Source organism: Taudactylus pleione, unplaced genomic scaffold (assembly GCF_031769625.1).
Source record: "Taudactylus pleione unplaced genomic scaffold, aTauple2 ptg000377l, whole genome shotgun sequence".
Taxonomy (NCBI): Eukaryota; Metazoa; Chordata; class Amphibia; order Anura; family Myobatrachidae; genus Taudactylus; species Taudactylus pleione.
Window position 1 is genome coordinate 3,894,272 of NW_028284778.1, and position 26,330 is coordinate 3,920,601.

The window sequence follows — 26,330 nt, forward strand, 5'->3', positions numbered from 1 at the left end:
GATATTTGTTGAATACAGTAACTTTGGTGAGTACAGTATGTTACCTCACCAATCCCTGTATTTCGTGAGCACCATTGAATATTGAAATGATTTCTGGCCTGTACACAACCAAGTTACAGATTATCACAAAGCAAATGTTGATTTAAGCAGCTGCTTATTTATCTTCTCTTCAAACATCAACTGGGAGTTAGTTAGGCAGAATTCCATGGACAAGATGAGGGTTTACAGTATTTTGGTCAGAGGTACAATATAAAGACTGTTCCTGCTAGTTGTGTTATTCACTTTGGATCTGAGACAGAAGGAACAAGTGTCATTACAGGATGTCTTGATTAGGATTCCTCCTTCTTTGTTCTGCTCTGTCCTGTAGTGCAGCACAGGGGCATACATTCATACCAGGAGCCCAGAGGCGAGGTAGTGTTTGTGACCCCCCGCAAGCCCCCTCGCTCGCATTCACTACCAACACCCCGGTCCCAGCGACACTCACACCCACTCACCCTAAACCACATTTACTACTAGCACCACAGCAGCACCTAGTCACACATTATCCTCCCCCTGCATTCACTTTCAATACCCCAGCAGCAAACAGTCACACATTCTCCTCCCCCTGCATTCACTGCCAACACCCCTGCAGCAAACAGTCACACATTCTCCTCTCCCTGCATTCACTGCCAACACCACAGCAGCAAACAGTCACACATTCTCCCCCTGCATTCACTGCCAACACCCCTGCAGCAGTCACACATTCTCCTCCCCCTGCATTCACTGCCAACACCCCTGTAGCAGTCACACATTATCCTCCCCCTGCATTCACTTCCAACACCCCAGCAGCAAACAGTCACACATTTTCCTCCCCCTGCATTCAGTGCTAACACCCCTGCAGCCAACAGTCACACATTCTCCTCTCCCTGCATTCACTGCCAACACCACAGCAGAAAACAGTCACACATTCTCCTCCCCCTGCATTCACTGCCAACACCCCTGCAGCAAACAGTCACACATTCTCCTCTCCCTGCATTCACTGCCAACACCCCAGCAGCAAACAGTCACACATTCTCCTCTCCCTGCATTCACTGCCAACACCCCAGCAGCAAACAGTCACACATTCTCCTCCCCCTGCATTCACTGCCAACACCCCAGCAGCAAACAATCACACATTATCCTCCCCCTGCATTCACTGCCAACACCCCAGCAGCAGTCACACATTCTCCTCCCCTGCATTAACTGCCAACACCACAGCAGCAAACAGTCACACATTCTCCTTTCCCTGCATTCACTGCCAACAGCCCAGCAGCAAACAGACACACATTCTCCTCCCCCTGCATTCACTGCCAACCCCCTTAGCAGCAAACAGTCACACACTCTCCTCTCCCTGCATTCACTGCCAACACCCGAGAAGCAAACAGTCACACATTCTCCTCCCCCTGCATTCACTGCCAACACCCTAGCAGCAAACAGTCACACACTTTCCTCTCCTTGCATTCACTGCCAACACCCCAGCAGCAAACAGTCACACATTCTCCTCTCCCTGCATTCACTGCCAACCCCCTTAGCAGCAAACAGTCACACACTCTCCTCTCCCTGCATTCACTGCCAACACCCGAGAAGCAAACAGTCACACACTTTCCTTTCCCTGCATTCACTGCCAACACCCCAGCAGCAAACAGTCACACATTCTACTCTCCTTACATTCACTGCCGATAGCCCAGCAGCACCCAGACACACACTCCTTCCACAATTCATTACCAGCACCCCAGCACACAAACACTACCTGTTGCTGATAAACATCTTCTATTCTTGCATGTGAGGAGGAAGAACCAACAAAGGAGGGACTCCAGGCTCCGCCCTGTCCCTATTATGTATATTAGTGCTGTTTCCTTGCTGGAGATCTGTCCCCAGGGTTGGACTGGCCCACAGGGGTATAGGGAAAATCCCCGGTGGGCCCCACTGCCTGTGGGCCCACCCCCTCCTCTAGGTGTCAGGTTTCAGACCCCAAATTATAAACTGTTACACTATTAGACAGTCAGTTACCTGGTGGAGCAGGACCACTGATTAACAACGGGGCTTGGTTCACTTCTATAGAAACCACACCAAGTTTTGCCTAATGGTTAGCCACAAGCATCTGTGGTGGCAGGCCACACCCCCTCTGGTGGATGACCACACCCCTTAAGCATGGGCCCTTACCAATGATTACCCCGGTGGGCCCCTCATGCTCCAGTCCAACACTGTCTGTCCCTAGAGACCGGACTGCAGGGTGGGGGCCCTGGGAGAGGGAGGGCCACAGCACATGCTCCCTGCTTATTACTTATTATCTGGGACACATAAAGCAGAACCTGAAACAATAGACCACATTCTATTGTCTATTGTATTTACGTCCCTGTACATATCTATGATTGTTTTTTTATTTTCCCATTTAAAAAAACAGCATGCTGGCCAAGATTGGATTGAGGGGGGAGATTTATCATACCTTCTAAAAAGGCAAGCTGAGGTGTTGCCCATAGCAACCAATCAGATTCTAGCAATCATTTTATAAAATGTACTAACTAAATGATAGCTAGAATCTTATTAGTTGCTAAGACAACACCTCCACTCTCTTAGAAGATTTGACACATCTCCCCCCAAGTGAGAAAATAAGTCTCACAGTTAATCTATCCTTTAAAAATATACATATATTGTTTTAACATGAAAGTGCAAATGGCACATATCCCACATTTGTTCTCTTGGCTTAAGCTTTCTGCCTCTTCTACTAAATTTAGCTTTAGTTATTATATTAAGCAGGTCAGGGCCGGCTCTTGGGGTGTTCGACCAGTGCGGACGAACAGGGGCGCCACACCATAGAGGGCGCACCCCTCCCCAACATCCTGATTTCAGCGGGATAGTACTGTCCTGCTGTTCCACCTAGTGCTAGGAGAGGGCTGGGGGAAACCCAACCAGTGACGGAGTGCTGGGCTTCACCCCAGCCTGACGTTTATTTGGAGGCGTGCCATGACGGCACGCCTACAAATAACGTCACTTAGAGGCGTGGTAAATGGTAATTAGGTCACACCCTCATTTTCGGGCGAACAGCACCCTGCAGCCACTAGTTGGCTCTGAAAATCGTAGGTTATGCGGTTTGCAACTTACCATGTGAACCGCACTTTAGAAAATGTTATTGAATATAAATATGGATGACAATCAAATTATTATTTTTTGTATATTCATGTATTTTTTTGTCTTTGTCTATCTCAGAGCCTTGTACTGTAAAGGAAAAGGATCTGACAGAAAATAATTTACAGCTGAGATGGATAAAAGGAAACACTCTATATCTTATGCACGGTGATTCATTAGAAATTGTCTGTACAAATGGATATGAGGCTTCTCCTGGATCTAACATGAGAATCAACTGTGACCAGGGCACACTGCAATACCCTGACTGCTCCAAAGTCCGTAAGTACCAATGAGTCATCCAGAGATAGTGAGACAGCAAAATACATTAAGGGGTCAGTTAGGGTCGGTGTGCGGGCAATGTTTTTCGAGTCAGATAATTCCAAGGTTCAGTAAGTAATTAGCAGACCCAGGAAATTAGGAACAGCTAGACTAGAGTAGGAGGCACAATTATTATGGAATTGGTGATTTTATTAAATGGGCCCAGCACATGCCAAGCCACATTGGTACTCATCAGGGGCGCTGAGAGGGGGGAAGTGGGTACTAATTACCCGGGCTTGTTGGAGGGGCCGAGGTTCAATTTCACCCCCTCTCCTTCTTACCTATCAGCAGCCCAGCACACGCTGCTGTGTGCTGGGCTGTATTGGGAGACCAGGGAGGCTGCTCACTGCTGCATGTGGCGGGGATTGATCACACCCCTCCCCCTAGATTTGCGCTGAGGGGCTCACAGAACTCCCCCTCCCCAGTGCACACCGCCGCTTTGCTGCACTACAAATAGTTTTTTTTCTAGGGGTGTGTGGCTATGCCTCCTGGGACTAGACCATACCCCCTTTATTAATGGGGCCCGGGCTGGCTCTCTACTGCCATGGTCCTCTTCCTGCTTCATCACCATCCCCCCCCCCCTACGTCCTGCCTCCTCCTCACTCTGAATTATTACCCATTTTCGGCATCCACACTCACTCCTCTCAAGCTAAGTCCTGTCCCGTCACACTCTGTGGTGATAATCGGAGCATGTCGGGCTAGTGCAACATTTCACCGACTGCTCCTGCTCCCTCCAATTCATAATATACCATGCATCAGTGTCCCTAATTTATAAATTCATAATATACTATGTAGAAATGACCCAAATAATATGCCACATAGCAGAGCCCGAAATCATAATGTATCTCATAATGCTGCCCCCAATTCATAATATTAACAATAACCCATACATACTCACCCTTACTATTACACTTTAACCCAGTGGTTTCCAAACTGTGCGCCGTGGCACCCCGGGGTGCCTCAGGACACATGCAGGGGTGCCTCAGGTTGGTGGTCCAGCAACAAAACAAATTATTTAAAGTCAATGTAATGTAAATATGTGGACAAACAGAAGCAAAAACCTGTCCACCACCACATAACAGAACCTAAGGATGACAGGTAAGCACACTTCACTCTTTTCAGAATTTCTCAATAACAAACTTTTGGCTTAGGGGTGCCGTGAGAACAATGCTGATACGCGAAGGCGCCGTGATTCAAAAAAAGTTTGGGAACTACTGCTTTAACCCATACACACTCACCCTTCCAGCACTCATTAACCTCCACACACACATTGCCAGCACACATTTTCCCCCATACAAGTACCCCTCCACCACTCATTACCTCCCCAAACACACACACTCACCCTGCCAGTACTCATTACCCACCAAAACACACACACTCACCGTGCCAGCACTCATTAACCCATACACTCTCACCCTGCCAGCACTCATTAACCTCCACACACACATTGCTAGTACTCATTACCCCCCCAAACAAATACACTCTCCCTGCCTGTACTGATTACCCCTCAAACACACACTCACCCTGCCAGCACTCATTTAGTCCCACACACATTACCAGCACTCATTAACACACACACACTCCCATTGCCAGTGCTCATTAACCCACAGAGGCACGCCCTGCCAGCACTCATTAACCCCCCTACACACATAACCATGTCAGCACTCATTATCGCTCACACAAACAAGAGCCCCCACCCCCCTACACAAACACTCCCCCTCCCATTAATCATTTAGTAGCACATCTTTGTGTTGTCTAGGTTAACGGAGATTCTTATATGAGTGACAGGCTGACACCCGGGAGAACGAGAGGGCTGGAGGAGAGGGAAGGGGTGGCCACCACTGATTCTACCACACTGACAGGGGACAGAGCAGTTCCAGGGCTGGGGGAGTTCCGGAGGCTTGCCACCTCAGCAGCGTCAGCCCAGGTCATCAATAGTACCGGTCAGGACTGAAATATACATCCTTTATTTTATTTCTTTGGGTGGACTCAGCTGTAGATACCTAATGGTAGAGCTGGCCTTGGGAGCATGCCCTGGCTCCCACTGCGCATGGTGAAGATGGGACAGACCTTCACAGATTATTTTATATTTGTACAGTATATTATATACCCTTATATGTTGCAATTGTTATATTAGCTTATTACGTTCACACAATGATATCTCTTTTAGAGCGATATAAAAGCTGCGGTCCACCACCAGTAATAAAAATTGGTGGCACCAAATATCAAGTAGAAGAAATTTATAGATCAGGTTCTTACGTGGAATATCAATGTCCGGAATATTACGTTCTAGAAGGAAGCCGGAGAGTTAAATGTGACGACGGAGTTTGGGAACAGACACCAATTTGTCTAGGTACGTTCGTAGTTGTCCATTCAAGTAACATATACAGTACTATCATAACTTGGGGAATATAACAGATTACTGATCATGGGAATTATTATTATTTAATTTTCTGCTCAACAAAGTTAGTGCTCTCTGCTCTTCCCAGAGCTCAGTGACAACTTAAAATTACTTACATAAGGGGATTGTTTCTGGAACATGTCTATAATTTACACATCTAACTCCAGATCTGTATCTTGCGATGGTCCAAACTGTTCCTCACAGTGGTGGTCTCTAGAGGAGTGATGGCAATTTTGGGGCTTGCTGAGAAATTGAGTGTGCCAGTCAAAACCAGCCTCTTATCATGACCAGCTTTTCACAGAAAATACGCTGCTTCTGACTGGCTGGTGGTGCACTTAACTTGCTGGCTCACCAAAGCTTAATTCATGATACGGTTCGCCCATTCCATCTGTTTTGTTTTATTTCCCGTTTTTATTATTTATACCTGTTAAATATGGATGCAAAAATAACGTATTTATTAAGGATGCAATAGTAGTTTGTTATTTTTCTAATCAGCCAATATTATTTTATTTATTTCTAATAGGAGCATTATATATTTATTAATTTTTAATGTAGCAATATTAATTTATTATTTTTAACTAGGACAATGCTAAGTTATTTTCTAGGTAATAAGAATGTATTGCTAATACGGCAGGTAGGGTCTGAAAATCGTAGCTTTTGCGGTTCGCAAAACTGCACATTAGTAAATGTGATTGAATATAACTAACTATAGATGATTCAATTAATGACAATCAAATATTATGTTTTTATATTAATGTATTTGTTTGTCTTTGTCTCAGAACCTTGTACTGTAAAGGAAAAGAACATGGCAGAAAAATATATAGAGCTGAAATGGATAAAAAGAAATTCCCTATATCTTATGCATGGTGATACCGTAGAATTTATCTGTATAAATGGATATGAGGCTTCTCCTGGCTCTAACATGAGAACACACTGTGACCGGGGCACACTGCAATACCCTGACTGCTCCAAAGTTGGTAAGTACCAATAAGTTATCTAGAAAGAGTGAGACAGCAAATCTAATATTATTTACCAACCTGCTATCTTTAGCACTGTTTATAACTCCACAAACAACCGTCCTTCACAAGCTCACTGCTGAGGTGTTATCATTGACTCTGAATTGTCCTTTGTCACCGACATTCAATATGTTTCCAAATCATGTTACATTCATCTAAAAAAACATATTCAGAATACGACCATATCTTACACAAGACACTGCAAAAACTGTAATTCATGCACTTATTACAATATCTCCTACACTGATTATTGTAATAGCCTCCTTACTGGTCTTCATCATAACCAGTGCTATCTTTCTAGAAAAATAAGTTCAGGAACTCTTGGGGGAGGGCATAGGTGGACGGAACTGCAGATAAAGTGTGTGGGGCCACAGGGGTTCGGGGAGAGGAAAGGCATCAATGGGTGCGTTAACCATTTTTTTTTTCAACTGTCAAAGTTTGGGCTGTGCAGGTGGGTGTTATTGTATTGTGCCAATCATAAAATAGATATAAATTATACAAATACAAAAATATAGGAAAATATATAGGAAGAAAATCTGCTGTAAATACACACACACCAACAGAAAACCAAAATCCATATAACAAAAGCAAACAGCCACAAGGGTTGCTTGGGAGAATTGAATGCCCCAGGAGAAGACCTCCCCACCTGACACCTGCTGCCCAGAGTGTTCGGGAGACCCCCACCCGGAGAAGACGGGTGTTGCCGGGACACAGCAGGGGCCATTCCTGTGAAGAGTCACCGGCTACAGCCACCCTGAGGGACCCCTGCTGCCAGGAAGACTCCGCAGGTGGAGCCGAGAGGACCGCGGGCATCGCGGAGGACAGCCCCTGCTGATTGGAGATCTGGAGAAGACAACGTGTTTAAATGCTGCAATCTGCCGGTGCACTACTGCTTCAAGCATAGCCTATGTGTTTTCCCTATTTTTCTCAGCAAAGGCCAAGTGTTAGCAAAGACTGTGTTTAAATTAGGGGTGAGCGGGTTCAGTTTTACTCGGATTTACTCGGATCTATAAACGGCATTTTATTGGCTATCGCCTATCATGTGTTTTGGATAGCCAATATAATAAATCCGAATTTGCGGTAAAGTGGCGATAAGAACCGAGTAAATCCGAGTAAAACCGAGCCTGCACATCCCTAGTTTAAATGCTACAATCTGCCGGTGCACTACTGCTTCAAGCATAGCCTATGTGTTTTCTCTATTTTTCTCAGCAAAGGCCAAAGTGTTAGCAAAGACTGTGTTTAAATGCTACAATCTGCTGGTGCACTACTGCTTCAAGCATAGTTTATGTGTTTTCTCGATTCCTCGCTTCTTTAGTAACGTAAAGCTTTGAGACAGTTGTGTTTCCTTTTGTTGTAGAACCTGGTTACCACATATATAGTATATATATAATATATATATCAAAATGGCCCTCAGTAGAAAAAAGGTTCCCCACCCCTGCTCTGACAGCTTACAGTACCGTCTCTTTTTTTCTTGCAATAATGTCAGTTATTCAAGGTAACATTATGGCTTACGCTTACCACACTAAAAAAAACATTTTTAGAGACGTCCCGCTCGGCCCAGCAAGCTCTTAAATTATTCAAGCTCTCACCTACCCCAGGCAGTAAATTATCGTATTCATTAGCTAAGCAATATTTTAATAATGTTTTGACAGAGTTTGGGGACAGATATTCTTGGCAAAGAGAATATCGTTTTCATAAGCTCGGTAATCACTCCTGAAAATTGCTCTCCAATCTGTAGCTCCCAGTCCTCTGGTATAATTCCATTTTTTTAAAACTTAGATGGGTCACACACTAATTCCAGCGCGCAGACTACTGCAGTCCTTTGTAATTTTGATGAGTCTATTTATTCCTAACCGTCTATTGATAACACAGCTAAATCTGTGCCTTCCTTAGATTCTTCAGTGGTGGATTCTCTTCATGCCCCTATAACGGTTGAAGAGCTCCAAGTTGCTATTAAAAGTTTAAAATCATCAAAGGCCCCTGGCTCTGATGGCTTTACGGGTGATTTTTATAAAAATCCTTTCTCCTAGAATCAAAAAATCATTAGGAGTGTTTAATCATATTTTAGAAAAATTTACTATTTCCCAATACTTTAATTCGGCTTTGCTCAGAAGCCTTCCAAAAACCGGCAGGGATCTAGCACTTCCCGGGTCCTATCGACCTATATCCTTACTAAGGGGGGTATCCAATTAGCCGTGGTAAATTAGCTCGCCCGGGGTTATCTAATTAGCCGACACTTACCAGGGTTTTTCTCTTGGGACCTGATGTGCACCGAGAAATAATCCACGATAAGTGCCATTTTTTTTTGCCCCAAAAAAGGCGAGAACACATAGGTCCGCGAGCTATTCGTGGCTCCTGTGTGTTAATGGGAGAACTATCCCATTATTTCGCCCAAAATAATAGGTTAGGGTGAAAAAAAATCGTAGAAAAACGTGGATAATCATAGAAAAATCTTTCGCCGATCGCAGGGATCAATTAGCGCCCGATCAATATTCGGGGCTAATTGGATACCGCACTAAATGTCGATTATAAGTTACTGACAAAAATTCTTGCTAACCGTCTCAAAGGTGTTCTCCCTCATCTAATTCTTGGTGACCAAAGAGGATATATTCTAGGCCGTCACTCTACCTGTAATATTAGGAAAATTTTAGCTGTTGCTCAATCTCTGAAGAACTGTGAATCGGTAAACTCTAGCATATTACTGGCTCTAGATGCCGAAAAGACTTTTGACCTTGTGACATGGGGTCATTTATTTGAGTTACTTTCCCAGTTCGTTTTTTCAGCAGACTTTATTCAAATTCTTCAAACCCTATATAATAATCCTTATTCCCAGGTTTTATGTAATGGTTATTTATCAATCCTTTTGAAATTTGTAAAGGGACACGGCAGGGATGCCCCTTGTCTCCTCTTATTCACTTTAGCGATCGAGCCTTTAGCTATTCTAGCTTTATTAGCGTTCGGATTGGATCTGTTAAAACAAAAGTCGCACTCTTTGCTGATGACATGCTTGTTTTTGTTTCAACCCTGAGGTTTCTTTACCAGTCATTTTGGATATAATTTCCCATTTTCAGTCTTTCTCTGGTTCTAAAATAAATTATGAAAAATCAAAAATTCTCCCTTTGACTAGATCTATTGTTGCTCCTCTCTCAAACATTCCCTCAATTTAAGGTTTTAAACTCTCCATTGAAATATCTAGGGGACCTTATCCATCCTAATTTAGATGATTTATATAAGGTAATTTTTTCTTCATTATTATTGAATATTGCTAGGAAACTAGACGATTGGAAGACCCTACATTTATCTTTGATGGGTCGAGCGGCCGCTTTGGAGAGTATTATCTTCCATAAACTATCTTATATCATCTAAATGTTGCCTATCCGCCTATCTAATAAAGATGTGTCACAGTGTAATAGTTTATTTTTCAATATTTCTCTGGATGGGTAATAGGGCTCGCATATCTATGGTCAAGCTCCGGCTTCAACGAGCAAAGGCGACTATGCTATTCCAGATATACGTACTTTCACTCATGCTGTGCATTGTAGATTTACAGTCAGGTGCATAAATATTGGGACATTGACAGAATTTTCATATTTTGGCCTCTATTCACCACCACAATGGCTTTGAAATGAAACAAACAAGATGTGCTTTAACTGCAGACTTTCAGATTTAATTTGGGGGTAATTACATCCAAATCAGGAGAATGGTGTAGGTATTACAACGGTTTCTATATGTGCCTCCCACTTTTTAAGGGGCCAAAAGTAATGGGACTATCAACGCAAAAGCTATTTCATGGACAGGTGTGGGATATTCCCTCGTTATTTCATTATCAATTAAGCAGGTAAAAGGTCTGGAGTTGATTCTAGGTGTGACATTTGCATTTGGAATCAGTTGCTGTCGACTCTCAATATGAGATCCAAAGAGCTGTCACTATCAGTGAAGCAAGCCATCACTAGGCTGAAAAATCAAAACAAACCCATCAGAGAGATAGCAAAAACATTAGGTGTGGCCAAATCAACTGTTTGGAACATTCTTAAAAAGAAAGAACGCACCGGAGAGCTCAGCAACACCAAAAGAGCCGGAAGACCACGGAAAACAACTGTGGTGGATGACAGAAGAATAATTTCCCTGGTGAAGAAAAACCCCTTCACAACAGTTGGCCAAATCAAGAACACTCTCCAGGAGGTAGGTGTATATGTGTCAAAGTCAACAATGAAGAGAAGACTTCACAAGAGTGAATATAGAGGGTTCACCACAAGATGTAAACCATTGGTGAGCCACAAAAACAGGAAGACCAGCTTAGAGTTTGCCAAATAACATCTAAAAAAGCCATTACAGTTCTGGAACAACATTCTATGGACAGATGAGACAAAGATCAACTTGTACCAGAGTGATGGGAAGAGAAGAGTATGGAGAAGGAAGGAACTGCTCATGATCCAAAACATACCACCTCATCAGTGAAGCATGGTGGTGGTAGTGTCATGGTGTGGGCATGTATGGCTGCCAATGGACCTGGTTCCCTTGTAATTATTGATGATGTGACTGCTGACAAAAGCAGCAGAATGAATTCTGAAGTGTTTCGGGCAATATTATATGCTCATATTCAGTCAAATGCTTCAGAACTCATTGGACGGCGCTTCACAGTGCAGATGGACAATGACCCAAAGCATACTGCAAAAGCAACCAAAGAGTTTTTTAAGGCTAAAAAGTGGAATATTATGCAATGGCCAAGTCAATCCCCTGACCTGAATCCGATTGAGCATGCATTTCACTTGATGAAGACAAAACTGAAGGGAAAATGCCCCAAGAACAAGCAGGAACTGAAGACATTTGCAGTAGAGGCCTGGCAGAGCATCACCAGGGATGAAACCCAGCGTCTGGTGATGTCTATGCGTTCCAGACTTCAGGCTGTAATTGCCTGCAAAGGATTTGCAACAAAGTATTAAAAAGTGAAAGTTAGATTTAGGATTGTTTAGTTTGTCCCATTACTTTTGGCCCCTTAAAAAGTGGGAGGCACATATAGAAACCGTTGTAATTCCTACACCGTTCACCTGATTTGGATGTAATTACCCTCAAATTAAATCTGAAAGTCTGCAGTTAAAGAACATCTTGTTTGTTTCATTTCAAAGCCATTGTGGTGGTGAATAGTGGCCAAAATATGAAAATTCTGTCAATGTCCCAATATTTATGCACCTGACTGTATATCTGATTGGCTGCTATCCCGCTCTTGCTATACTAATATACCACTTGAGGAAGCATTAGTTCAGCCTTACTCTTTGGAAGCTTTCCTACATACGCCTAGAAAATCTCTTTTATTATTTATTTATTATTTATTACCAGTTATTTATATAGCGCACACATATTCCGCAGCACTTTACACAGAGAATATTTGGCCATTCACATCTGTCCCTGCCCCAGTGGAGCTTGCAATCTATATTCCCTACCACATGCTCACACACATACACACTATGGTCAATTTTGTGGGGAGCCAATTAACCTACCAGTATATTTTTGGAGTGTGAGAGGAAACCTGAGTACCCGGAGGAAACCCACTCAAGCACAGGGAGAATATACAAACGCCACACAGTTAGGGCCGTGGTGGGAATTGAACCCATGACATCATTGCTGTGAGGCAGTAACGCTAACCATTACACCGTCTGTGCTGCCCCACACCGTCACTCTCAGTTAAAGCTAACATTTTATTAGAGGCACCTATCTATCGTGGCTCCAGATTAATAAAATAAAATTCTGTGTGACTGGATCATACAGGTCCCTATTCTATAAGAACTTTTTTCTTTGGCAAAATTAAAACTTTTATATTAAACCTTCCCTTTGGTTCATCCTGTCAACCATCTTATTCTCTCGCATGTGTTTCACACACTGCCGTCTAAGGGCCTGATTCAGCAAGGATCACAATTGCAAAGCTGCATGCAGTCAGCTTTGCAATTGTGATCCTGGAAATAATGCAAATGCAGCAGGAGCTGTATGACACCCCCTGCTGCATTAGCGAACCCAGCACTGCAACTGAGGTCGCAGTGTTGGAATCAAATTCGTGACCATCGGTGGTTGATGGTCGCGATGGTGGACGGCTCCGGGCGGCCGGACAGCTGAGTAAGCCTCAGCTTACTCAGGCTGTCTGGCTTGCGAGCCCAGGAGACTGTGTACGTCCACGCAGTCCCTGGAGTTTCTGGAAATGCCTGCCAATCCAGCCCCCGCACTGCCCCTTAACTGCCTCTGCCTGTCAATCTTGCGTGCACTGCTGAATCAAGTCCTAAGGCCTTATAGTGTTATTATGTGTTTTAATTTCGGACTTGGTACTAACTATGTTTTCTTCAAGTGTTAACCAAACTAATGCTTGAAGTCAGAACCTTATCACACAAAAAGGTCCAGTGAAGGCTCGCCCAAACACATACAGACCCCATAAAGGCTGGTCCAAACACACACACTCAGGGACCTATTTACTAAGCAGTGTGGGGAGACAGAGTGAAAAGTGATAAGGTGCCAGCCAATCAGCTCCCAACTGTCATATCACAGGCTGTGTTTGAAAAATGACAGTTGGGAGCTGATTGGCTGGCACCTTATCACTTTCTTATCACTTTTCACTCTGTCTCCTAACACTGCTTAGTAAATAGACCCCCCAGTAATTCATACGATGGTCAACAAGTTTGAAATATACTTTACTAGGATATATTAACAACATGTGAATTTTAAAGTACGGTAGTTGTTATGTTTTAATAAAATAAAAGATATTAAGGAAAGGGAAAAGTAAAGAAATAATGTAAGATATTTCATTAAGTTCTAGAAAGTTATTTAAAATGGCTCTTATGAAACTTTTGAAGTTATAAGTTCAAATGGCCACCGTCTAGGTCTTTTGGGGAATAATGTACATAAGCCAAGTGCATAGGTCAAATGAAGTAAGACATATGCATAGATCTTCATGTATTATGTTGAGGTTACTTTCCCATGGATCTACAGATGAGTCTTGATGACATCATCGGATAAGATAAGTATAAATATCGGAGGGGGCTCAGTAGGAGACTTGAAGTTCATGCTGCAGAGGCAAAAAATTATAAATAAAAATGTTTTCTTTGTAATATCTTGTATTTGTACTTATACTTAAGTCATGAACTGAAAATAAGTAAAGTCAAATTATTATTACCTAATTCTTGACTGGACATTGAATAATTTTAACAATGTCTCCTTTTACTGGTTATTTAAAAACACTGTATTATAAGCTATAACATCATTTATTGTCTTTATACACAGTATAGTTAAATACGTTAGAAAAAATACTTATTAAATATATCAGAAATTAATCTAATAGAAGGACGAGATGATGCTTGCTTGCATCAATATTTTAATAAAATACATACTAATGATAATTGCAGTCAATTAATCTTTTGAAGTCCATTTAATATGTATTTTATGTGTATAAATGGAATGTAGTTAGTATACTGGTCGAAATCTCGGGGCCATAAATCAGAACACCAGCGCTGCCAGAACACCAGCGCTGGAATTCCGACATTAGTTGAGAAGCCAACGGCGGAATTCCAACAGCTGGCATACCAAATGTAAGTATAGCAGGCGGGGTTAGCTTGTAGCTGTAGAGGAGAGGGGGGGTTAGGTTTAGTCTGCGGGAGGGGGGAGATTAGGGTTAGGCTGTGGACAGGGGGGTTAGGTTTAGGCACCACCAGGGTGGGAGGTTAGAGTTAGGCACTAAGGGGGCGGGTTAGGTTTAGGGTGTGTGGGGGATTAAGGTTAGGATGCAGGAAGGGAAGGGTAGGGGGCAAAGGGGGGAGGGTTAGAAAACTTACTGAGTGCCTGTCGGGATTATCAGCATTAAAATTAAAGTCGTGCTGTGGAGTCGTCACTAGCGAGGGATAAATCATTTATTTAGTAAGGAGACACCTATGGGGCTCATTCAGACTTGTATACAAGACCTATAGTTTGTGAACAAGTTCTATGATCAATGATTTGTGCATGCGCAGGATCTGTACTACATATGTGCCGATCACCGGTTGTGTCTTCCGTCGGAGTCCCCCTTAAGCTGCAGCATGATTCACACACTGTGGCTGTTTGGGGGCGGAACCGGAGAGCATTCATGAAAATGAGGCATCTACCCCATTTTCAAGGCATGCTAAAGCCAGTGGCCAAGTCTTCCAATACAGTTTCAGTGGCACCGGCAGAGTGAAAACACCGCCCTGAGGATGTTTTCCTAGATGATCCGATGTATAGACAAACGCAGGGGGGGGGGGGGGGGGGGGGGTTTCCGGTTGCCTGGAAATCCCCTTTCCTAGCCCACATTAGAAATAGTAACATAGAATTTCATTAGTGCTGCATGTTCTTCTCAGTATCACAAATGAAATAATTAACACCACCTATGGATCTTTTAACATTAGTCAGCCAGTAATAAATTCACCTGTGCGCCAACTATGAGATCTGGAAAACATGCACTGTTAGGGGTGCACTGCTATGTATAGACCTGGGGCTTTTTAAGAGAGGGGGCAGCCTCCGTTTGGGTCCCCTCATCCCTGTCAGCAGTGCATGGTGAGACCAATATGTACATATATGCCCAGGGCAGTGCTAGTTTCTTCTGCTGCTCCCCCAGACTCCCGGACTTGCTCCAATGCTGTGGAATGGTGCCCACATCTGACATAAATACATTAATCTCAGGCCCTACTGCTGCATCTAACAGCTTACTGTGATCACTGGTCCTATATATGCTGGAATTATAACACACAATACACTTTGTATGACGCATATTAAACCTGGATAAGTGTGAATTATACCAATTCATGGACTGGCCACACCTTCTCTAAAATCAAGCATTTGTAAATCCCCCCTCTAGGAACCCTGCATTTGCCACTGTGATGGCTGTGTCCTCGGACTCAGCTGCAGATCACAGGAGGCATCTATTTACGCAAGATGCCTCCTGCGGCATTAGCCTATTTTAGCATGCTACTCTGAATCACCTCGTATGTTATTGTTACATTGTAAGGTGTTGCACATTAAGTTATTCTAAAATATAAGAGCTTTTTTTTAATTATATAAATATTTTTACGTGCGGTCCAAAGATGCAATTCCATTATTTCATGAGCTTATTATCTTCACTTAATGTTTTTTCTGTTTTAGAAATTGCCAAGAGGTGTGGTCCACCGCCGAACGTACGATTTGAGAACATCCTAGACATTAGGACAGCGACTTATGACTCGGGCTCTTACGTGGAATATAACTGTGCAGATCATTATGTACTTGAAGGAAGCCGAAGAATTAAATGTGAGAACGGAGTTTGGGAACAAGCCCCACTTTGTCTAGGTATGCTCGTAGCAGTCCAGTAAACTTCCATTCGTACTGTAGCAGCACCAGAACTCAGTAACTATAAGAGTGCTGATCATGTGAATTACTATTGTTATTTTATCATGGCGTGTTTATATTTGTTCCCTGTCCTTCTCAAGAACGTAGGTACTCCCCACTCTCTGGTTCTCAGGGAGAACAGAAAATGAATTTTATAAAGGGGATAGATGCTAGGACATGTTCTCCAGATCCTGTAGCGGTCAAAATAGCTGTTCTCACTGGAAGTCTAAGAAGGATTGGTGACAGTTTAGAAGGTGACATAGAGTGTGCCAATCAGAAGCAACCTCTTATACCGGTCAGTTAATCACAGTATGACGTCCCTTCTGATTGGCTGTCAGTCTACTTCCTACCCTGTCTCACCAAAGGCTAGTTCATCTTACATTGCAAATTCCTCAGGAGCGATCAATCCATTCCTTTATTTTCCTTTTTTTCATATGGATTAACGGAATCGGTGCTAACCCTAAATCCCCCCCGGGTGCCCTAACCCTCCCCCCCCGCGCGGCTGTCCGCTCACGGCGCCCGGCACCCCTTCGATCGGGATGCCAGGCGCCGGTCTCCCGGCGTCGGGGAAATGTCAGGCGTCTACATCTAGATGACCGACATTTCACCCTCCCTGGGATATGACAGTCGGGAAGCTGGCTGCCGGTATTAAGGCAGCCGGTTTCCCGATTGTATACCGGATTAACATCTTCCCATTGGTTTACATGAAACCAACAAAGACAGACAATATACTGGTTAATGTTATAGAGCCAACATTTACATATTAAATATGGGGCCTATATCAATCTATTTATTAATGAGTGAATATTAATTACCCACTCACACAACTTCCCCGTCACTTATAAAGTGTCACAAACTAAAGGATTAAATGAATTAGCTTCAGTGACTATTTTTGCTGCTACCCAGAATAGAGGCGCGGAGTCTAATTCACCTGTAGTCTTTTCCAAGAACCCCAAAAAAGGGATACGAACTGCGCTATGCCCAGTATGCGGGTCGCAACTCTTTGAGTGGGCAGTTAAAGTGATATTCTGATAGAACGGGTACAGGAGAGTAGTCAGAGTAGACACTGGTCAGATCCAGATATCTCAGGATTAATGCCAGGGGAGATTCCAGAAGAATTGTCAAACAGAGCCAGAAGTCAAGTACTGGAACCCACAGCAAAAGGCACCAAAGGAACAGGCAAGGAGCTCTGTCGATAATAGGCCTGGTCAGAACATATGAATTTGTAATTAGCAGGAAACTCTGGCCTGGTGGCTGCAGACGACTCATTTCAACAAGGGACGCCCCTTTTGGATTCTGGACTGGGTTCTCCTGACAACGGATGCCAGTCTCTGGGGTTGGGGTGCAGTGACAAGTCCACACTCATTTCAGGGACGGTGGACAGCAGTGGAATCTGCCCTACCAATCAACATATTGGAGCTTCGGACAGTCTTCAGGGCTCTACAACAGGCAAAACTCATACTTCACGGAAAACCTGTGCAAGTTCAGTCGGACAATGCCACCATGGTGGCTTACATAAACCATCAAGGAGGAACTCGAAGTCAGGCGGCATTGATGGAGGTGTCCCGCATTCTGACATGGGTGGAAGCCAATCTCCTGGCCATCTCGGCAGTGTTCATTCCAGGAGTGCTCAACTGGGAAGCGGACTTCCACAGCTATCACGACGTGCATCCAGGGGAATGGTCTCTTCACCGGGAAGTATTTCAACTCCTAGTGGACAGGTGGGGCTTTCCCGAAATAGACCTCATGGCCTCCAGACACAACCGCAAGCTGCAGGCGTATGGATCCCGAACAAGAGATGCAGAGGCTCTCCTGGTAGACGCTCTGTTGGTATGGTGGACCTTCCAGTTTGCGTATCTGCTTCCTCCAATCTCTTTTCTTCCTCTAGTTCTTCAAAAGTTCAAGCAAGAAGGAGGCATGATCCTGCTGGTGGCTCCAGTGTGGCCCAGACATCACTGGTACTCAGATCTTCAGAGTCTCTCCATCGACACTCTGTTGCTGTTGCCTCAATGTCCGGACCTGTTGTCTCAGGGTCCTTACCTTTACCCGGATCTGGGTCATCTGTCTTTGATGGCATGGGTCTTGAGACATCCATCCTAAGGTCCAAAAGTTTATCCAGCTCTGTGGTTAACACCATGCTCAGAGCTCGGAAACCAGCTTCTGCCAGGATTGACCACAGGGTGTGGCATGCCTAGTTTGCTTGGTGTCGTCCCAGAGGTTACGATCCCCAAGTGTTTCGGATATCCAGAGTGTTGGCTTTCCTGCAGGCGGGTTTAGATCATGGTCTCCGCTTTGCCTCATTGAAGGTGCATGTCTCTGCCCTATCAGTGTGGTTCCAGCGTAGGATTGCTCCTCTCCCTGATATCCACACTTTTCTGCAAGGGGTCCTTCGCATTCAGCCTCCCTTTGTTCCTCCCGTGGCTCCTTGGGATTTGGCTGTGGTCCTGAGGGCTCTCCAAGGACCACCATTTGAACCACTGGGCTCAGTGGATTTCAGATGGCTTACAGTGAAGACTGTATTTCCGCCAGAAGGGTGTCAGATTTTGGGGCTCTCTCTTATCATCGATGTCCGTTTCCTTGACTCAGTCTATAATGACATGTTCCATTAACTGTGCCAACTAATTATGTGATTTTGTGTGTTGATCCCAGCTACCATCCATTCATTTGCGCCTAAGGCTTCTTTCAGGACTTTTTCTAGGACCACCTTTAAGTTTCCAATCTGTCCCAGATTATACAGACACTTCATTGGCTGATAAGAAACTGAAACAATGTTGACACAGGTATAAGCACTTGTGTGCTGGGGTTGGTACAGGATGCCAGCACACAAGATCCCGGCGGTCAGAATCCCGATGCCAATATCCCGATAAGCTAAGAATACAGACACCTGTCGATTGGTATCTAAACCCTCACCCTAACCCTTCCTCCATGGTGCCGAAACCTAACCTCTCCCTCAATAAATCTAACCCTCCCCAATAGTACCTAACCTTCCCCCTAGTGCCTATCCCTAACCCTTCCCCTAACCCTTCAACTTACCTTCGGGATGCAGATGCCGGAATTCTGACAGGTGTCAGGATTCCAGCGCTGGTATTCTAAGCCCTGGCATCCCTTTTGCTGGGATATTGACTGCATCCCATGTGCTGGATGTTCCTGTAGAGACTGCATGGGGCGGCCACTAGTAGAAAATTAAAGCGGGACTACTCCAATATTTCGTACAATCTAAATATACTGTCACAGGCACAATGGTGTCAATGGATAGAATTGTTATTATTATCATCTCTTTAATTTGTTACCAAATATGCAAGTTCAATTTATAATCACATTATTATCATTGATGTAAACTGTAAATGATGCAATATCACCTGCACCACCTCCGAGGTGTGTGGGAAGGATCCTCACAAATAAGCTGGAGGCTATTAATTTGTCCCAACCCTATCTCTCTCTGGGAGAGTGGTAGGGTTGGGACAGTTAATAGCCTCCAGCTATTAATCATATTGGTAACAAGAGGTTATTATTGTTATTAAGTCTTTATAACTCACTCTTGTGCATTGAAAGCATATACATCAAAAGATGTAATATTCCAATCATTGTTCTACCTATACTTAAAGATGTTCCCTAGTTTTATATAGTTATTTAGGCTTCTTTTCATTTTAGAAATTGGAAAGAGCTGCGGACCACCACCAGTTGTAAGATTTGGAGTTACACTATTAGAAGACATCGAAGATTCCAAAAAAACTACTTATGAATCGGGTTCTAACGTGGCATATAGATGTCGACATTTTTTTGGTTTTAGAGGAATCCGGAGAATTAGATGTGAAAATGGATTTTGGGAAAAGGCACCGATTTGTCTAGGTATGCTGTCCAATAAACTTCTATATACAACAGCTCCAGCATAGCCAGGAAATGTAACAGATCATGGGAATTATTATTATTTTAAAATTTTATATTAGTTTCTTATTGATTTTTCTAAGAATGTCAGTACCCCCTTCTGTTTTCAAAGCTTAGTGAATTAATTAATTAACTATATACTGTTGGGATCTATGATCTACAGTCCAATCTCTTCCAGATCTCACAGTGGTCCTTTTGAACCAGTGTGTGATCTGGAAGAGTTAGGACTCTGAGATATTCTCACTGGTGGTTACTGGGAGAGTGATGACAATTTAGAGGGTGACTAAATTGTGCATCAGCCTCTCTATGGGCTTGATTCAGCAAGGGACGCAAGTGAGAGATCGCCCGGAGCCAGCCGATGTTGCGTCTCTGCGCATGCATATCCTTCGCAATGTGCGTGCGCGAACCAGTCACTGCGGCCATTTAAAGGTTTGCACGGCAGAGAGGACAGAAGTAGGGACACTGAGGTGAAGCTACTGATAGGGTGGGGGCGGGGATACTGAGTGGAAGTTACATCAAGGGCAGGTGCAAGAATACAGAGGAGGAGTTACAGGAAGGGTGGGGGCAGGAACACTGAGGGCAAGTGACAGAGAGAATCAGAGAGGATGAGGGGCTGAGCAGGGATACTGAGGTAACAAAATGTGACCATATATTTTATATATATGTATATATATATACATATATATATATAATGTAATTGGAGTAGTCCAGCACTCCATGCACATATATAGACTAAGGGGCCCATTTATCATTAATCACATTTGCAATGTGATCTGGGTGCGATATTAGTGCTCATGATCGCATTGCGGAATGCGATTACATTGTTGGGATATATTATAGAACCCCCTACCGGCTGAATCCGCAATGTGTAGCGCATATATATATATATATATATATATATATATATATATATATATATAGTAGAATAGGCAGAATCAGGGTCACTCTCCGGTCTTAAAGTGTAGGTAGTAATAGCCAAGAGCCAGTCGCTGGGTCAACGTTTCGAGTTTAATACACAACTCATCATCAGGACATACATGAAAGTCTAATGTGACAAACCTTATATACCCTAAGTGTCTCACCCGGTGTGTCTGATTGCCCGCTGTTCAGTTTCCGGCTCCCGCTCGGTCAGCGTCACATGACAGTGACGTCATCGGGGCCGTCCCATCACCCGGGCAACCAAACACCGCTACTTTCAACAATACTTTACAGAAACAAACAACATACAAAAATATAAAATACACATAGTGGAAGTATAGTGATCTATCCTGTAGAGTATCATTGAGCTCAAGTACTTATTATATAGGGTGCACATACTTATCGGAGACCCCCTTTAGGGGTGAATACTCGCGCACAACGCGGAAGAAATCAAGACTTACAAGGAGAGGGGGCCAATGCCGCCGTGGTGACCACCAGAGGTATAGCCAGAGGTCGGAGAAAATAAATACGGTATTCAATCTGTCATCAAGGCTGCTTTCCCCTATAGAGTATCAAGTATTGAACAAAGGCTTGAACTTTATTCCAACAGCGGGTTTTGACCCTTTTGAATGGAAAATTGAACAGAATCTTCTATTTATTTATTTATTAACAGTTTCTTATATAGCGCAGCATATTCCGTTGCGCTTTACAATTGTAAACATTAATAGAACAAAACTGGGTAATAACAGACAGATATATAGGTAGGAAGGCCCTGCTCGCAAGCTTACAATCTATAGGGAAATAGGCATTGATACACAAGGATAGGTGCTATATATTGCATTTTGGTCCAGCCACAATGCACAGTTTCTTGGTTGGCTGCATGATCCATTCACACCGGAAAGTCAGCCAAATGTCATGAGGATGTGAGAGAAAAACGATGTGTGATGTTGTGTGTGGACTGTGAAGGGATGTAATTAGATATGGAAACTATGAAGGTTATGTGGGCGGTTCTGGGATCTGATAAGCTTGCCTGAAGAGGTGAGTTTTCAGGGATCGCTTGAAGGATTGGAGACTAGAGGAAAGTCGTATTGTGCGTGGTAAGGCATTCCCTAGAGTGGGTGCAGTTCGAAGAAAGTCCCGTAACCGTGAGTGGGAGCAAGTAATGCATAGGGATGAGAGATGCAGATCTTGTGCTGAGCGGAGAGGTCGGGTAGGGAGATATTTTGAGATGAGTGAAGAGATGTATGTTGGTGTGGTTTGGTTAATGGTCTTATGTGTAAGTAAGAGTATTTTGTATTGAATACGGTAGAAAACCGGCAACCAATGGAGGGACTGACAGACCGGGGTAGCAGACGATGAACGTTTGGCAAGGAAGATAAGCCTTGCAGCTGCATTCATAATTGATTGTAAAGGCGATAGCCTGTTTTTGGGAAGACCAGTAAGGAGACTGTTGCAATAGTCAATGCGGGAAATAATAAGTGCATGGATTAGAGTTTTTGCAGTGTCTTGTGTGAGATATGGTCGAATTTTGGATATGTTTTTTAGATGTATGTAACATGACTTTGAGACAGATTGAATGTGGGGAACAAAGGACAGTTCAGAGTCAAGGATGACACCAAGGCAGCGAGCTTGTGGGGCAGGGTGGATGGTCGAGGTATCAACAGTGATAGAGAGATCAGGTTGGTAACTGTTGTTGGCTGGTGGAAATATAATTAATTCTGTTTTAGAAATATTAAGTTTCAGGTGGCGAGATGACATCCAAGATGAAATTGCAGAAAGACATTCAGTGACACGGACCAGTACAGTTGGTGATAAATCTGGGGAAGATAGGTAGATTTGAGTATCATCCGCATACAGATGGTACTGAAATCCAAAAGAGCTGATTAGTTTGCCAATAGAGGAGGTATAGATTGAGAATAACAGAGGCCCTAACACAGAGCCTTGCGGTACTCCAACTGATAGAGGTAGCGAAGAGGAGGCAGAATCAGAAAAACGAACAGTGAAAGAGCGATCAGATAGGTAGGAAGAGAACCAAGAAAGAGCCGTGTCCTTAAAACCCAGGGATTGTAGTGTTTGTATGAGAAAAGAGTGGTCAACAGTGTCAAAAGCAGCAGAGAGATCTAGAAGAATTAGGAGTGAGTAATGGCCTTTAGCCTTGGCAGTGACCAGATCATTTACTACCTTAGTCAGTGCTGTCTCTGTGGAGTGTTGGGAACGGAAGCCGGACTGAAGTGGGTCCAATAAGTTGTGTGAGATAAGAAAGTGTGTGAGGCGGGTGTAGACAAGTCTCTCAAGTAGCTTGGAGGGGCATGGGAGCTGGGAGATAGGACGGTAATTTGAGAGAGTGTTGGGGTCAGAGTTTTGTTTTTTCAGAATAGGAGTAATCACTGCATGCTTGAACAGTGATGGAAAGTTGCCAGTAGAGAGAGAGAGATTACAGATTTTAGTTAGGGTTGGGATAAGCACAGGAGACAGAGCTTTACTGATTTGTGAGGGTATAGGATCTAGAGGAGAGGTAATAGAGTAGGAGGATGAGAAGAGGGAAGATACTTCATCTTCGTTTGTGAGATCAAATGAAGAGAATGTGCCAGAGGATACAGGTAGCGAATTGAGCAGGTCACTAGCTGAGGAAGAGCATACCATTTCATTTCGGATCTCATCAATCTTGTCCCTAAAATAGGAAGCAAAATCTTGCGCACAGATAGTAGCAGGTGGTTTGGGTGAGGGAGGGATAAGAAGCAGTTTAAATGTATTAAAAAGTTGCTTGGGGTTAGAGGCTTGAGCAGAGATAAGAGATTGGAAATATGGCAGTGTCCAGAGCAGTACGATAAGAGTTGTAGATAGTCTTATATGTGAGGAAGTCACTTGGAGTATGAGACTTTCGCTACTGACGTTCTACTTTACGTGAGAGTTTTTGTAGATGCCTTGTAAAGTTAGAATGCCACGGTTGACGTCTAAGTCTACGTGGTGTGTGATGGGTGGCTGGAGCTACTTCATCAAGGGCTTTTTCTAGAATCTGGTTTAAGTGTGATGCAGCAGTCTCAGGAGAAGTGAATGTAGAAATTGGTGAGAGTTGTTGTTGTAGAGATGTAGATAGTTGATGAAAGTTAATAGCATTAATATTTCTGCGGGTTTTAGGAGGTTTGGTTGATTTCACCGACGTTGAGGTTGATGTAATAGAGGAGAGTGTGCAGGTGATCAGGTTGTGATCTGAGAGAGGGAAAGGAGCATTAGTGAAATCAGAGACTGAGCATAGTCGGGTGAATACAAGATCAAGGCAGTGGCACTCCTTATGAGTAGCGGAATCAGTCCATTGGGAGAGGCCAAGAGAGGAGGTTAAAGAGAGTAGTTTGGAGGCATGAGGAGATTGTGGACTGTCAATGGGAATATTGAAATCACCTATAATGATGGTGGAGATCTCAGAAGATAGGAAGTGAGGGAGCCAGGCAGAAAAATGTTCCAGAAATTGTTGAGGTGGCCCAGGTGGGCGATAGATAACAGCAACTCGCAGAGAGAAAGGGGTGAAAGTCCTGATAGAATGTACTTCAAATGATGTAAATGTGAGTGAAGGTACCTGTGGGAGAACTGTGTATGTAAAAGATTGGGAGAGTAATAGTCCTACCCCACCTCCTTTACAATTACCAGTCCTGGAGGTGTGTGAGAAGTGTAGGTTACCATATGAAAGTGCAGCAAGGGAGGCAGTGTCTGATTGTGTGAGCCATGTTTCTGTTATCGCAAGAATAGAAGGAATGGAATCTGGGGAAAGCTTCTGCACCAGTAAATATTTATTTAGAAATAAGTGTGAAACCCCAATATGAAGAGTAATAAATTCAATATTTATGCGACGTCTGGGGCGTGCTGCCAAGGACAAGATACAACATGTAAGAAAAATAAAAAAGAAGACAGAAATGTCCCTTGGTTGGCGCACTAACAAAAAATTTAATAAAATGTAACTTTTATTAAACAATATTAAAATTGTATATATAATAATCTCTCCAGTGAAATATAAAAAATGAAAAAGTCTCAGTGTGTTAATTATTGAAATGAATAGTGTTATTGGTACACCTGCGCGTGTAATGGTGACACAAAAATGGATATTAATAAATAGAAAATCTCTCACAAATAAGTCATAGAATATATGCAAATCCAAAAATAGCAAATCAAAAAATGCATTTAATTGGGACCAATTATATGTGGCATGCTATAACATCCCTAAAAGTGGGATAATATTCTGCAATGTCCACTGCATGTCAGAATTGCCATGATATGCATGTGAGAAGTGGCCGCAATATACTCATATACCTAGATTGCCACCTGTAACTGAAATGCACATGGAATCTAATACATTTAAACAAGGGTTGACTTAACTGCTGCAAAGCCAACAAATAACTTTTAACATCTAAGGGGCTGGAATTATATTCCGTAAAGACTGACTAATATACTTGTAATCAGTCAATTGGCTCAATTAATATAGATTTCATATCACAAATGTCATGTCGGAATAGGAGATTGATATCTTATATTATCACCTTATCCCCTCATGTTATTCTACCATGTTTTTGGACATAATTGGCTATTCATTAGGCTGCAGGTAAACATGCACATGTGCTGTCTGCAGTGTATTCAGCAAATCTCTGGAAAGAAAGCCAAATCTTCAGATATACAATGTTACAGTGTCTTGTTATAATGTTAGCAGCACATGTAGCCATTTAAATCATAGGGGTATTTGCATTAGCTTTGACAATAAGAAAACCCATGCCCAAATTAGGGAGTATATGGGAAAGAAGCCAAATTTGAACAGCACACATGGTGTGTATAAATGATTCTAAGCTTGCTGCTGTTCATGCAGCTATAAATAAATAGGATCTAACATGAATAGCTGGTAACTTAGTGAGTCTAGAAACAGCTCTAATCAGTCACATGGTATACACTATCTGAGCCTTACACTAGCTCACTAATAATGGTTGAATTCAGCAGTATAAGTTATATGAGTATTAGGTTTGACTTAATTGATATAATATATATGAGCATTACATCAGCTCAATAGAGATAAGTATCTCATATACACAGCGCATATATCAGGTGAGTACTGAGTGAAGTATTATCTTCTTTTTACATCACATCACATCACTACAGACGTTTGAGCAGTAACATATCTGCTCATGCAGCAGTAAAATCACCTGATATATGCGCTGTGTATATGAGACACTTATCTCTATTGAGCTGATGTAATGCTCATATATATTATATCAATTAAGTCAAACCTAATACTCATATAACTTATACTGCTGAATTCA

General features: G+C 43.1%; 1 protein-coding gene across 1 annotated transcript in view; it reads left to right on the forward strand.

Moving 5' to 3' along the window:
• The first annotated feature begins 214 nt into the window (after positions 1-214).
• The window catches only part of LOC148508046 (complement factor H-related protein 1-like), a 37,340-nt gene continuing 11,224 nt past the window's right edge, over positions 215-26,330 (forward strand). The window contains exons 1-6 of the mRNA XM_088445065.1: positions 215-242; positions 3,226-3,423; positions 5,756-5,815; positions 6,643-6,840; positions 16,009-16,191; positions 19,882-20,079. Coding sequence (XP_088301191.1) covers positions 215-242; positions 3,226-3,423; positions 5,756-5,815; positions 6,643-6,840; positions 16,009-16,191; positions 19,882-20,079 — 865 coding nt within the window. The remainder of the gene's footprint in view (positions 243-3,225; positions 3,424-5,755; positions 5,816-6,642; positions 6,841-16,008; positions 16,192-19,881; positions 20,080-26,330) is intronic.